The following is a 14,950-nucleotide window of genomic DNA, read 5'->3' on the forward strand; positions in this document are numbered from 1 at the left end:
GGAGCCTGATGTGGGGCTCGATCCCAGGACCCTGAGATCATGACCTGAGCCAAAGGCAGATACTTAACCAACTGAGCCACACAGGCACTCCTCTTAAATTTTCTTCATTCTTTTTTTTTCTCTGTTTCTCAGATGGGATAATCTCAATAACTTATCTTTAAGCTGTTGAATTTTTTTTCTGCCAACTCAAATATGCTGCTTAGGCCCTCTATTGAAGTTTATATTTCAGTTATATTTTTCAACTCCAGAAATCCTGTTTATATGTTCTTTGTTTTAAATAGTTTCTGTCTCTTTATCGATATTCTTTACTTGGTGAGACCTCATTCTTATATTTTCTTTAATTCTTTGAACATCGTTTCCTTTAATAATAGCTAATTTATAGTTCCTGCCTAATAAATCCAATATTTGGAATTCCTCTAGCGCAGTGTGTATCGACTATGCTTTTTCCTGTTTAGCTATACTTTCTTTCTTTTTTTTTTTTAAGATTTTATTTATTTATTTGACAGACAGAGATCACAAGTAGGCAGAGAGGCAGGCAGAGAGAGAGGAGGAGGCAGGCTCCCCGATGAGCAGAGAGCCCGATGCAGGGCTCAATCCCAGAACCCCAGGATCATGACCTGAGCCGAAGGCAGAGGCTTTAAACCACTGAGTCACCCAGGCGCCCCTAGCTATACTTTCTTGTTTCTTTGTGTGTCTCATAACTTATTGTTGAAAATTGGACTATTTCAAATAATATAGTGTGGCAACTCTGAAAATCAGATTCTTCCATCCACTAGGGTGTGTTATTGCTGTTTGTTTAGTGACTTTCCTAGGTGAGTTCTGTAAAGTGTGTGTTCTTTGTCATGTGTGGTAGGTCTCTATTTGGTGAGTTAAGTCTGCTAATGAGAAAGAGACTTCCTTAACTATCTTGAACCTGTAAGTCTCTCTCTGAGTGTCAAGGGGCTCTGTGTGTGTGTGTGTGTGTGTGTGTGCACATATGCATGTGTATGGTGTCGGAGCATACTTTCAGTGTTCTGGCACTCTATAAGTCTGTCTTAACCTTAACTTCCAACTTGCACAAAGCCTCGGTGTCAGCCAGATGTGAGAGATTAGGCTTTTCTCAGATCTTACTTGGACATTCACAGAGCCCTGTACATGCACATGGCATTCTAGATCCCTGGTAGCATGTTAGGGCCCTTCCAGCTCCACTGTGGACATCTCATTCCCCTGAGTTTTAGTTTATTGGCATCCCTCTTGTTGCCTCAACTGCTATAGCCACCTCAGGCAGCTGAGAAGTTAAACACTTGCTGCTGGTTTCAAAACTTGACCTGTGGTTCGGGTTTCTCACTGAGCTAGCTCTGAGTCAGGTCAAATAAAGAGAAACCCTGTGAGTGGGACTTTCTAAGGAGCTCCAAACCTGTTCTGCTCTTTCGAGTTGTTGTTAGGCTGTTGGTTTTCATAGCTATAAGGGCTGTGAAGCTGTTAATTTTCAAAGCTGCCAGAGAATTGGGGAAAGGGTTCTTGGAGTGAGACAAATTAAAAATGCCATAAAGCTTGCTGTTCTTACTGAAAGTTAGTCATTTTCTTTTTTCTTTTTTAAATTTTATTTATTTGAGAGAGAGAGAGAGAGAGAATGAGCAGGAGGAGGGGCAGGGGGAGAGGGAGAAGCAGGCTCCCCACTGAACAGGGAGCCCAGTGTGGGACTAGATCCCACAAGCCTGGGATTGTGATCCCAGCCAAAGGCAGATGCGTAACCGACTGAGCCACCCAGGCACTCTGAAAGTCGGTCATTTTCTTGATTAAATATTCCTTTAGTTGTCTTTTCATTTCCAGAGTTCTGAAAAAGCTGATTTTGACCATTTTTGCTAGTGTTCTCTTTGCTCTTAAGGAGGAGTAGCTTTTTAGAGATCTTACTCCACCCTTTTTTTTTTTTTTAAAGATTTTATTTTATGTATTTGACAGACAGAGATGACAAGTAGGCAGGGAGGCAGGCAGAGAGAGAGTGGGGGAAGCAGGCTTCCTGCTGAGCAGAGAGTCCAATATGGGGCTCGATCCCAGGACTCTAGGATCACCACCTGAGCCAAAGATAGAGGTTTTAACCCACTGAACCACCCAGGCACCCACTCCACCCTTCTAGAAGAGCTTCTGGACATTCTTTTCTTCAAAGCAAAACCTTTTTCTGCTCTTTTCCTACTATGCCTAACCCAGTCTGGTCAGAGTAATTTTGTATCTTGTGTTTTTCTGTGTTTGATATGTTTAATCACTTAACTGGTTAATTTAATTATACAATTTAATAATACACCATTTAGTAATATGTAACTAAGAAGATATCTCAGATTTATGTATTCAAATGTTTACTGAATTTATGATAATTTAGGAAACTTTGTTTTTAAATCTTTCATAGCATTGACACTTTATCCTCTCCAAGATTTCCTTCCTCTGAACTAAGAGCAGCTAAATTGACTGTACAGAGGTCTGATGATTTTTCTCATGATCCTGGCCAACAAAGGAAAGAAACAAATGGTATACTCCAGGTAAAGTGGAAACAGGATATTAAAATTGATGATGATTAGTAAAGGTAAAAATTATGAAGAAATATAACAGCACGACAGAAAGCAAGCAGAAAGATGAAGAGAAAGTACTGAAAAAGACATGTTAACCCAGTCTGTTCTCTTTTACAAAACTTTTCCAGAAGACCTCACTAAGTGGTCTCTATTCATGGCTCATTGGCCACTGCTAGATTTCCAGCTTCTCTTAGAGAGGAGAAAAAGGGGAGAGAGACCGGTGAATGACCCCAATTATCCAGTCCAAAGTGTCTGCCACGCCTACCTGAGCCAGCTTGCTCTTATATTGTTTTAGCTTTCTTTCCCAGATAATAACTTTGGTTGGCCACTGGACTGCCCAGCACTTCCGTGGACTTCCAGCCCTATTTCATGTAACGTTCACATTAGTACTTCTAAATGGAAAGAAACCTTAATTGCCAACTTTGTTTTTTAATTTTTTATTTTTAATTGAAATATAGTTGACATGCAATGTTAGTTTCAGGAGTACAACATAGAGGTTCGATAAACATACATTATGAAATGCTAACCATAATAAGTGTAGTTACCATCAGGCAAGCACTCTTTTATAGCTCTTTAATTTGACAAATTGAGTCCTTGGAATATTTTGGTATAGTATCTGGCCCCAACTATAGTAATAGCTCTCATTTGCATTAAAATAAGAATATGAACTTCATATGGTAACATTTTTGCTTTTTTTTTCTTTTAAGCCAAAAGAATCTCTGATTATGTCAGGGCTTGCTGATCTTCCACAGAATTCCATTAAGCTTCAAACAACCAATAAAAGATCCATCTTGAAAGATGCTGAGAAGATTTTGAGGGGAGTACAAAACAATAAAAAAGTCCTTGAAGAAAACCTGGAAGCTATTATTCGTGCCAAAGATGGAGCTGCCATGTATTCGTTTATCAATGCTCTGTCTACTAACAGGTAAGATAGGATGTTTGCATCCCAAGGTTATTTATGAAGCTTCCAGCCCCATAGGCTGGCTGGCTGGCTGGCTGGCTTTCTTTCTTTTTTTCTTCTTTTTTTTTTTTTTTAAGATTTTATATATTTATTTGACAGTGAGAGAGGGAACACAGGCAGGGGGAGTGGGAGAGGGAGAAGCAGGCTTTCTACTGAGCAGGGAGCCCAATGTAGGGCTTATCCCAGGACTCTGGGATCATAACCTAAACTGAAGGCAGACGCTTAATGACTGAGCCACCCACGTGCCCCTGCATAGGCTTTCGTAATTGTTTTTCTATGTGCTTCATTTTGCTTAATGTGTTTCGGTGTTTTGAAAAGGTTCTTTATTTCCTTTGACAATGTGGACTCATTATAATTAGATATTATATACATGTGGCTGTTACTTTTTACAGATGTAAAATTTTCCTTTAAATCTTTTTTTCTCTCTATGATATGTATCTTCTGGGATCTGTTCAAACATCCTTCAAACATTTGATGAAAACTATTAACGTTGGTTTTTCCTTTTCAGATGAAGGCTATTGGGCTACATAGTAGATTTAAAACTAGATAAGAGTCTTGATCTAGGTCCTATTCTCAGAACATTAAATGCTAATTTAAGACAATTCTTTTTTTTCCTTTTGTAGAGAGATGTCAGAGAAGATTCGGATCAGAAAGACAGTGGATGAGTGGATTAAAACTATTTCTGCAGAAATTCAGGTAGGTATTGGAAAAAACAGAATTAAGAGAATTCTCAAGAGATAATTTCTAAGTATCATACTTACTCTCAAAACATTCCTTATGTATAAGTCTACTTATAATTTTTCATTTCATTCTTCACTCTTTACTTAATACTTTTAGTAATTTCATTTTACTTAGCAACTGCTTCTTCTCATAAATTAGGGCTCTTATGTGGCAAATTGTTGGACAATAACTAAAATATGAGTAATTTGAAAGAAAATTTAGCAAAAGTATTTGAAGAAGAAAAAAGTGTATTTAAAAAACATTTCAAGACTGCAGATTTAGAAGCACTGGCTTGCCAAAGTGAAAACAACAACATTATGTAAAGGGAAATACCCCACATGATTTCTGAGGTTACTAAGTTTACAAAAGTCAGTTCCAGATGAAACAGGTACCACTTTATCACACCCCAAAGCTCAGGGTGGATCTTCAGAGATTAGCATTGCAAAAATCTAGGAGAGTTTTAATTAGAGGGTCAGTAGTTTAAAAGAAATTCTTAAAATGTATATACATTTGAGGGAACAGAACTAGACAAAGCAACCCTGTTATTTTCATCTTTAGGTGCAAAGTGTTTTTTTCTGGCTGTAAGATGTGTGTATATGCTTCCTCACAATCATAGCAAGACGATGTGTTGGTTCAGTTGCCACAGCAATAAATGCCAAAATGTATTTTTAAACTTTGTTGTTTAAGAATCTATATCTCTAATGTTATGAAGAAATATTATGTGATGCACCAAAAAAAAAATTAAATAGAAGATTTGGAGGTTGGTTTTGGCTTTGCAGACAATTGGCAATATATGTCACTCTGTTACTGTGAATTCATTACAAAGTATGTTTGTTTAACTCTTCGAGCTATTTTAATTTATAAATATTTATTACAGAGTTTTATGACAAAGTTGTTTACTTTTTGAAATTTTTTTTAATTTAACTTTTTCAACATTTACTTCAGTACTATGGTTCGAACATCAAAAACTATAAGGTTTATAATGAAAACTTGCCCTCCTACTCTTGTACCTCAAATACTATTTCTCATTCCCCTGCTCCATAAGGCACTGATCTTTTTAGTTTTTCTTTATTCTTCTAGAGAGTTTTTATTCATATGTAAGCCAATGTAATTTATTTACAAAGTATTTGAAACTGCCAAAGTATATTTCTATAATAGCGGAAAATAAATTCTGATACTTTAGCTGTGAAAGCACTACTTGGATATGTTTTAAGTAATTTAAACTTTGCTTTTGTTAAGGATGAACTGGCAAGAAAAGATTATGAACAAAAGAGATTTGATCAGAAGACTCAAAGGACCAAGAAAGCTCAGAATATGAGTAAAGATATTAAAATTAACATGCAAGACAAAACAGTAAACAATTCTGTACTTCATAGGAAACATTCTCAAAAGCAAAAAGAGGAGCATTTTAGAAATCCACTCATGAAGAGCATGCCTGCTTCAATCCTACAGAAAGAGAGAAAAGAAGTAAGTTCCTACTCTGGTTTTGTGATGTGAAGTTTGCATTATAATTAATTATTTCATTTCCTTTAAGCTATAAATAATGAACTGAATATGAGAATGTTTTAAAAATATGAAGGACTATATAAAAATAAACTATCTTTAAACTATTGATATTGAGGGTTTTGGGAATTCATAATGCGGAAAGCAGTACACAAAATACGTAATTTCTTCCTTCTGAGATCTCACACTTAGAATCATCATATTTTAGTTATAGCAGGTATATCTAGAGGTCATCTAGTCCAAAAATTAGATTCTCTTATTTGTGCTACTCAAAATTGTATTTTGTCTTTGCATGTATACATATGAATATACATTTTTTTTTGTTTGTTTATTTTCCAGTTTAGCGAATATGTCTAGTGCCTAGTGATTGTGAGATTTGGTACTAGATGCTGTGGAGGGTATGTTTTTGGCTGCTCTCATTAGGCTGTAACTTTCTTAATACCAAACATGGATTGTTGGACACATCAATAAAGCATCTAATTTAGTACGGAGCACTTAGTACAGATCCTCAATAAATGCCAAAAGATTGAAGGTGGAATTAAGAATATAAAAAATCGGGCGCCTGGGTGGCTCAGCGGGTTAAGCCGCTGCCTTCGGCTCAGGTCATGATCTCAGGGTCCTGGGATCGAGTCCCGCATCGGGCTCTCTGCTCGGCAGGGAGCCTGCTTCCCTCTCTCTCTCTGCCTGCCTCTCTGTCTACTTGTGATCTCTGTCTGTCAAGTAAATAAATAAAATCTTTAAAAAATATATAAAAAATCATTTTTAAAGACTTGATTTATGTTATATTATTGTGATTGAGTATAATTATATAAAATGTGTTTAAACCTTACTTTGTGGGGCTAAAAATATACTTAGTAGTATAAGAACCTTTATGTTTTTTGAGTGGATGGCTTTTATATTTACCTTTCATGTTTTTGAAAACCATAAAACATTAAAACTATAGTTTGAAAATTGTATCTAGAATTTAAGAGCCATTTAAAATAGAGGACTTTCCTGACCTGATAATTCTTATTATCTTACTTAAGCTGGCAAAGAAAGCTTTAGAAAATTGAGATCTGTTTGGTGATTATTTTTTTGGTGAGTTGAATAACTTTGTGTGCTTAGGGATTTTTGAAAGCAACCACAGTGGTACAAGATGAAGATTATATGTTACAAATTTATGGAAAACCAATTTATCAGGGCCATCGCAGCACTCTTAAAAAAGGACCATATCTCCGATTTAATTCTCCATCTCCTAAGTCCAAACCACAGAGACCGAAAGTAATAGAACGAGTTAAAGGTAAGGAACCTCATTTTTCTGTGGTAGAGCTTATTTTTTATGCTGTCAGTTTAATATATAATGTTTAACTTTTTCTTTTCTTTTTTATGACTTATAAATACAGTTCAAATTATATAATGCTTAGGCATGGAAAACAATTCTTCTAAGAGTAGGAAGAAATAGACTATTTCAAGGCATAAAATGGGAATAAGTAGGGAGAAAATATAGACCAATTCAAGGCACAAGATAGGAATAAGTGGGATAAGATAGGATTAGGTGGTATCTTCATATAAAGCATGATAAAGTTTGCATTTATGAGGTGGTATCTTGAATAATTTAAATTATAATCCAGGGGAAGTGGACATTTCCCTGGGATATTGCTCTATCATGTTCTTTATGAAAGAATGAAGATCAGTCATATGCTATAAATGATCATAAAAGGATTTATATAATAAAGGTGAAAAAAAATTTTGGGTACTTTTGTACACCACTAATAATAACTTCATTTTTACTGTATGTTTTGACTCATATCTACTATTTCACTAGTCTAGTACATTTATTTAAGATTTATTTATTCTAGATACAGCACATGTGCATGTGCATGCATGAGTGAGGGGAAGGGCAGAGGGAGAGGGAGAGAGAGAGAGAGAATCCTCAAGCAGATTACCCACTGAGTGTGGAGCCCCCTGCAGGACTTGATCCCATGTCCAGAGATCATGATCTGAGCGGAATCAGGGTTGGACACTTAACCGACTGAGCCATCCAGGCACTCCTCTCTAGTAATATTTAAATGTAATTCTTAATTAAATAGGGAGTCTGTTGACTGTGGTTACATTTTGAAATTTCTCAGCTTGTACTCTGGCAGCCAGTAAGCTTCAACAGTATGCGGTAACTAGGGGATACCAACTCATTTTTGTTTCTTATTCTTTCTGGAAGTTGGAGCTGTGGCATTGCTTTAGTTTTCCATTCCTTTCATTTTTTTTTCATTGTATTTTATTTTATTTCTTTTCATTGTTCCAGAATTCATTGTTTATGCACCACACCCAGTGCTCAATGCAATACATACCCTCTGTAATACCCACCACCAGGCTTACCCAACCCCCCGCCCCCCTCCCCTCCAAAACCCTCAGTTTGTTTCTCAGCGTCCACAGTCTCTCATGGTTTGTCTCCCCTTCCAATTTCCCCCAACTCGCTTCTCATTCCTTTCATTTTTAAAAGTTAGGTGATCATATAGGGTGTCAGTTTATCTAGAAATCCTTCTGGTGTTAGTAAGTATAAAGTTTATGGATGATACTTGTTTCTGCTTGTTTATTGGCACTTTGCTATTATATTTGGGCTTTTGACAGCCTATGCAAAAAATAACTTGAGGTCTTAAAATACTTAAAAATCCAAAAACAATTTTAAGTAACCCTTTTAATGATGGACGTGACTAAGAAACTGTGGAAACACGCTTATTCTTGGGCCTTGGTGCCTGTCATTTTCTCTTCCCAGAGAGCTTTTCCCTCAGACGTTTGCATGGCTTACTCTCTCAGCTCTTTGGATTGCTGCTCTTAGATGTTCGCTCCTCAGAGAGGTCTACCCTGACCATGCTATCCAAAAAATTACCTCCTACACTTTTCTTTCTCTCTCTTTTTTTTTTTTTTTTTAAGATTTTATTTCTTTATTGGACAGAGAGAGAGAGAGATTACAAGTAGGCAGAGAGGCAGGCAGAGAGAGAGGGAAGCAGGCTCCCCACTGAGCAGAGAGCCCTATGTGGGGCTTGATCCCAGGACCCTGAGATCATGACCTGAGCCAAAGGCAGAGGCTTAACCCACTGAGCCACCCAGGCGTCCCTATATATATGATTTTTAATTTTTATTTTTTATGTGCTTTTTTAAAATTTGAGTATAGTTGACACAAATGTTACATTAGTTTCAGTGTATAACTTAGTGATTTGACAAGGTTATACATTATGCTTTGTTTACCACAACTGTGGTAGCTGCCATCTGGCCTGTTAGATTGCTTTTATAGTACCATTGACTGTATTCCTTATGCTCTGCCTTTTATTCCCATAAGTTATTCATTCCACTACTAGAAGACTGGATCTCCCTGTCCTCTTCACCCATTTTGTCCAACCCCCATCTACCTCCCCTTTGGCAACTACCAGTTTATTCTCTGTTTATAAGTCTGATTCTGTTTTTTGGTTTATTGGGTTTTTTGTTTTTAACAAAGAAAACTTATATTTATTGAGCATTCAAAGGAAAAATAAACATTTTTCTATGGGATAGAGGCCTCAACTATCCTTGCTATTGATGTACCTGAAGATTAATAATTTATATTTTGTTTATTATTTTAAATTTTAAAAATACAGAAAATACAGAAAAAGACTTTATAAGCTTTATATTCTCTGTAATCTCACTACAAAATCTGGTAAATTTCTGGTCTTTTCTTCTGTGTTTACTTGTTTTTTTAAAAAATTCAATTTAGTTAACATATACTGTATTATTAGTTTGAGAAGTAGAGGTCATTGATTCATCAGTCTTATATAACACCCAGTGCTCATTACATCAAGCACCTTCCTTAACACCCATCACCCAGTTTCCCCAGCCCCTACCCACCTCCCCTCCAGCAACCCTCAGTTTGTTTCCTATAGTTAAGAGTTTCTTATGGTTTGTCTCCCTCTCTGTTTTCATCTTATTTTATTTTTCCTTCCCTTCCCCTATGTTTATCTGTTTTGATTCTTAATTTCCACGTATGAATGAAATCAAAGGTTATTTGTCTTTCTCTGACTGATTTGATTCTGCTTTTTGTTTTATTTGTTTTTAGATTCCACTTATAAGTAGAATCATATGGTATTTGTCTTTCTCAGTCTGAGTTATTTCATTTAGAACAATACCTTCTAGGTCCATCCATTTTCTCAAATGGCACAATCTCCTTTCTTATGACTGTGTAATAAACCACTGTACATATATTCCACATCTTCATTTGTCTATCGATGGACATTTAAGTTGCTTCCATATCTTGGCTATTGCAAATAATGCTACAGTAAACATAAGGGTGCATATATCTTTTTTTTTTTTCCATATATCTTTTTTGAACTAGTGTTCTCATTTTCTTTGGTAAATACCCAATAGTGGAATTATTGGATCATATGGTATTTCTATTTTTAATTTTTTGAGGAAACTTCATACTGTTTTCCATAGCAGCTATACCAACTTACATTCCTAATAACAATGCATGAGGGTTCCTTTTTCTCCACCTTCACTTATTTCTTGTGTTTTTTATTTTAGCCATTGTAACAGGTATAAGGTAATAATCTCATTGTAGTTTTGATTTGCATTTCCCTGATGATGAGTGATGTCAGCATCTTTTCATATGTCTATTGGCCATCTGTATACCTTCTTTGGAAAAAGGCCTGGTGTTATATTTTTGTTTATTGATTGTTTTCCTTACTAGACTGTAAACTCTATGAATACAGATGGTTTATTCAGTACTGTATTTCCTGTGTCTGGAGCAATGCCTATGAAATGCTGAAAACAAATATTTTAAATGAGCACTCAAGAAAAATTCATTTAATTGAATGAATGAATACAAGACAACAGAATGAAAAAAGAAATACAGATGTGGTACTAAAATGTTTCTTCCTGGCATCATGGAGCTGTATTTAAAAGTCTAGATTCATAAAATTACTCCCATATTAAAAGTAAAAATGTAGTAATGTCAGGAATTTAGAAGATAGCCTCTTCTCCTTTATGTTTTTACTTTTCTTCACTTTCCTCAGGTTCCATAGAAATCAGACAAATTTCTTTTTTTTTTTTTTAAATCCTGAATTTTTAAGAATTCAGGATTCAGGGGCATCTGCCTGGCTCAGTTGGAAGAGCATGTGACTCTTGATCTCAGGGTTGTGAGTTTGAGCCCCACATTAAACGTAGAGTTAACTAAAATAAATAAATTAATAAATAAATACATAAACTTTAAAAAAAAGAATTCAGGATTTAATGTCTATATGGATTTAATTCATAAGAATGGAAAAAATACAATGATATTAACTCCTGTAAGGTTTTAATAGATATAGAATTTGACTGTGGATAATTTCAGAGGATAAAGGCTGGTTATTCAGAATTATGTCATGAGTAAAGGTGTAATGAGAAGGAAAAATTCCAATTCCAAATATGATCATTAACTTTTTGTACCCATAGGAAAAAAACGTAATGAGTTAAATAAATAGTACAGTCTGAATCTGAGTAGTCTTCTTAATCTTTTATTCAACATTTTTTCCCTAATCATTAAATCATTGAATTTGTTTTGTCGTAGTAAGTTGTTACGTGTTGAGCAAGTTGTTACGTGTATTCAGGAGCTCAGAAACCATGGCCTACAAGTTAGCTGCCTATTCTTAGAAGTAATATCGGAACCTAGCTGCACTCATTTATTTGTGATTGTAGCATGACTGCTTTCATGTTTTAGTGGCGGAATTAAGATGTTGCAGCTGAGAGCACAAGGTCCATGAGACTAATATTACTATCTAACCTTTTAACAGAACGTTTTTGCCAACCCCTGGTTTCTGTGTTACTTCTATTTTAAGGCCTTGTAATTACACCTTATTATATAGAATAAGATCTTTCTGTAAAGAAGAGTTACTGTAGTTCTAGCTGGATAGGTGTTCCAATAATATTTTAAAATCTCTGCCACTGAATATTATTATTACAGGCACTAAAGTCAAGTCAATAAGAACACAAACTGACTTTTATGCAACAAAACCTATGAAAATGGATTCCAAGCCCCAACATTCTGTGCCTGCTGTGCTGCCTCCCGGTGATCAGCAGTACTTGTTCAGCCCGAGCAGAGAAATGCCTACTGTTTCCGGTACACTAGAAGGTCATCTAATTCCTATGGCCATTCTTTTAGGTAAGTCCCAGCAAAATACACAGAGCCAATTTTAAATTCTTGTCAGCAGTGGCAGAACTTTCAAAATGACGTGATAGTCTCTTACCTTTTCCTCTCTCTGTGATATTTGTAGGCAGGGCCTCCGAATGTGTCTTACTCCATGTAATAGCAATCTCTTAAATAATGGGCTCCCACTGTAGTTTCATTCACAGGAAACATTCCTTTGGTATTTTAGAATACATTGCTATAGAGGAGACAAAGTAAAAAAAAAAAAAAAGTTTAGAATGTTATAGATTTCATAATAATTAAATAAATCAAAAATTTTAAGTGGTTTAATGTCCTGTCTCCAGCAAAGTACTTTGAAGTAATTGTATGTACTTTTGAACTAGGCTGTGGTAAGTAAAAATTGTGTGGTATTCTAAAACACAGTAGTTGGTTATCTACTTTAATTTGAGGTCTCTCAGACTCATTGTAAAAATTCAACAAATCATTTTTGCTTCCACACTAGCTCTTCAAATCTAGTTAGCTATTATTTTTTTCTTTTACTGTCTTTGTTCTTCTTTCTTAAATTTGATGAAGGACTTAGATATATCTTCCAGCAGAAGAGAGAATTTTTGAAATTATGGGTTAATAGCATGTCAACCTGGTAACTGTATCTGTTCAAACATGCCTTCTGTTAGTAGAGTAGCTAATACTTATAAAGTCCCTGCTGTGTACCTGGTACAGATCTAAGCACTTTACATATATGAATTTATTTAATCCACCCTGTAAAAACACATGGTAATGTACCGGTTTTATAGATAAAGAAACCAAGGCACAGAGGAATGAAGAAATTTGTCAGAGGCCATATAACTCGAGTGGAGCTGGGATTCAAACCTAGTCAGTCTGCCTGGGATTCAAACCCAGTCGGACTATGCTTTTAAAGAGTGCCCTGTTCTGTCCCTCTTTATTTTGAAATATAGGAAATAAATGGAACTTTTGAAGTGCAAGCTAAGTTTCTGATAGCTGTGGTAATTGCTATCAGTGGGAGTACATGCTATGTCTTGGTAACGAGTCACTAGTATTTCGTTATCGGTTTTATTCCTGTCCATTGTTGCTATATAAAGTTTTGAGAATAAAAATAACACACAGTATAACACATTACACTTTAGTCTTGGCTTTGCTGCTTACTGTTACGACCTTTGGCAAATTATGTTGTTCCTAAACGTGTTTTCTCAACTGTGAAATGTGGATAATATTAATACCTCAGAGGCTTATTTTGAGGGTTAAATTAGATAGTGTATGTGAAGAGTCTGGCATGCATGAGTGCCTGATAAGTGTGAGTTGCTGCTGAAAGAATGACACGGTGAGTATGTCAACAGTAGTGATAATAGAAGGAAAGATGATTGTGGATGGCACTTCCTTTTCAGATGAGAGAGAATTCAGCCATAAAGATCTGGGTTGTGTATTTGATTTTTCCCTTCATTTCTGAAATAGTTGACTCATCTCTTCCCCAAACTTTTTAGGACAGACCCAAAGTAAGAGTGATTCCATGCCACCCACTGGAGTAATTGTAAACAAGCCACACCCTGTAACAGTGACTACTTCCCTTCCTCCATCATCTCGAAAGATGGAAACTGGAATAAAGAAACCTAACATCGCAATTATAGAAATGAAGTCGGAAAAAAAGGATCCTCCTCAGCTTACTGTACAGGTATGTCAGGGTGCATGAATAGAAAATTTTAAGGAAGAAAAAAATCTTCGGCTTAACTTTAACACTTAAAATTTATTACATTGCTTCATAAAAACTTTACTTTCATCGTGGGTCTTTTATATTTTAAAACTGTGATATTAATGTAACCTCTCTATCCTTGTTCTGTATGATCTAAGCTACTTTTTTAAGCCAGTGGCTCATGTTCAAGTGACATGATGATATTCCAAAGTGAACAACTGAACAGTATATTACAATTAATTTTATTTATTTATTTTTTTTAAATTTAAAGATTTTTATTTATTTATTTGTCATAAAGAGAGAGCGTGAGAGTGAGCACAAGCAGATAGAGTGGCAGGCAGAGGCAGAGGGAGAAGCAGGCTCCCTGCTGAGCAAGGAGCCCGATGTGGGACTCGATCCCAGGACGCTGGGATCATGACCTGAGCCGAAGGCAGTGGCTTAACCCACTGAGCCACCCAGGCGTCCCTACAATTAATTTAAAAAGAATGAGTGTGACTTTAAATATATATAAGATTTGAATGAATGGAAAGAGAACTTATATGTGAAGATTAATTATTCAAGTTGCCAATTCTTCCTAAGTTGATATATAATTTAAGTCAAATTGTAATTTAGCCCCCCCACCCACACAGACCATGTGTTTAATTTTTTGTTTATTTTCTTTAACTTAAGGATCATTTTGATATTTGAAAGAATAAAGGGTTTTGGGGTACTGGACCTGTACAATGAAGTATTTCAGAAATAGCCTTGGTTGTTTAAAAAAAAGTGTAATATAGGACACCTGGGTGACTTAGTCAGTTAAATGTCCAATTCTTGATTTCAGCTCATGTCATGATCTAAAGGTTGTGAGACTGAGTCCCATATTAGGCTCCAAGCTGTGTATGGAGTCTGCTTAAGATTCTCTCTCTCCCTCTGCACCACCCCCAACTCGAGTGCTCTCTCTCTCTCTCTCGTGCTGTCTTGCTTTCTCTAAAAAAAAAAAAAAAAGAATGTAATATGTAGTAATTACTTCATGTATCAGTAGGAAAGAGGAGTCTTGTAAGTGAAATAATATATGTTGTAGTTGGTTAATAATGTGGAAAATAGATCAGTTTTAGACTCTAACCTCCCACTGTATGGCACATGAATTCTAAATAGGCAACAGACAAAAGTTTAACTGTAAAATGTAAAAGCAGCAGGATGAGAAGATAATTATATAGAATCTTTATCAAATAGAATCTTTATCCAAGCTGAAGCTAAGTCCAGATATGAGAGAAGAAAACCTACATATAATAAAAGAATAGATTTGAATCTATAAAATCTAAACTGAAGCTAATATAAAAAATTCATATGTAAAAAGGGAAACATACAGTTAGAATATATGAAAGGACTATGCCATAAAGGATTAATTCTTA

The 14,950-nt window shown here is 35.6% G+C and overlaps 1 protein-coding gene across 4 annotated transcripts in view; it reads left to right on the top strand.

Annotated features, from left to right (window-relative positions):
* LOC111138953 (KIAA0586 ortholog) overlaps positions 1-14,950 on the top strand; it is a 131,023-nt gene that overhangs the window by 22,008 nt on the left and 94,065 nt on the right. For all 4 annotated transcript variants that reach the window (XM_022490987.1, XM_022491004.1, XM_022491014.1 and 1 more), the window contains 7 exons: positions 2,384-2,513; positions 3,251-3,468; positions 4,128-4,200; positions 5,464-5,691; positions 6,832-7,006; positions 11,672-11,869; positions 13,354-13,541. In XM_022490987.1, coding sequence (XP_022346695.1) covers positions 2,384-2,513; positions 3,251-3,468; positions 4,128-4,200; positions 5,464-5,691; positions 6,832-7,006; positions 11,672-11,869; positions 13,354-13,541 — 1,210 coding nt within the window. The remainder of the gene's footprint in view (positions 1-2,383; positions 2,514-3,250; positions 3,469-4,127; positions 4,201-5,463; positions 5,692-6,831; positions 7,007-11,671; positions 11,870-13,353; positions 13,542-14,950) is intronic.

This window comes from Enhydra lutris, unplaced genomic scaffold (genome assembly GCF_002288905.1).
Source record: "Enhydra lutris kenyoni isolate GAN:26980312 unplaced genomic scaffold, ASM228890v2 scaffoldscaffold4, whole genome shotgun sequence".
NCBI classification, from domain to species: Eukaryota; Metazoa; Chordata; class Mammalia; order Carnivora; family Mustelidae; genus Enhydra; species Enhydra lutris.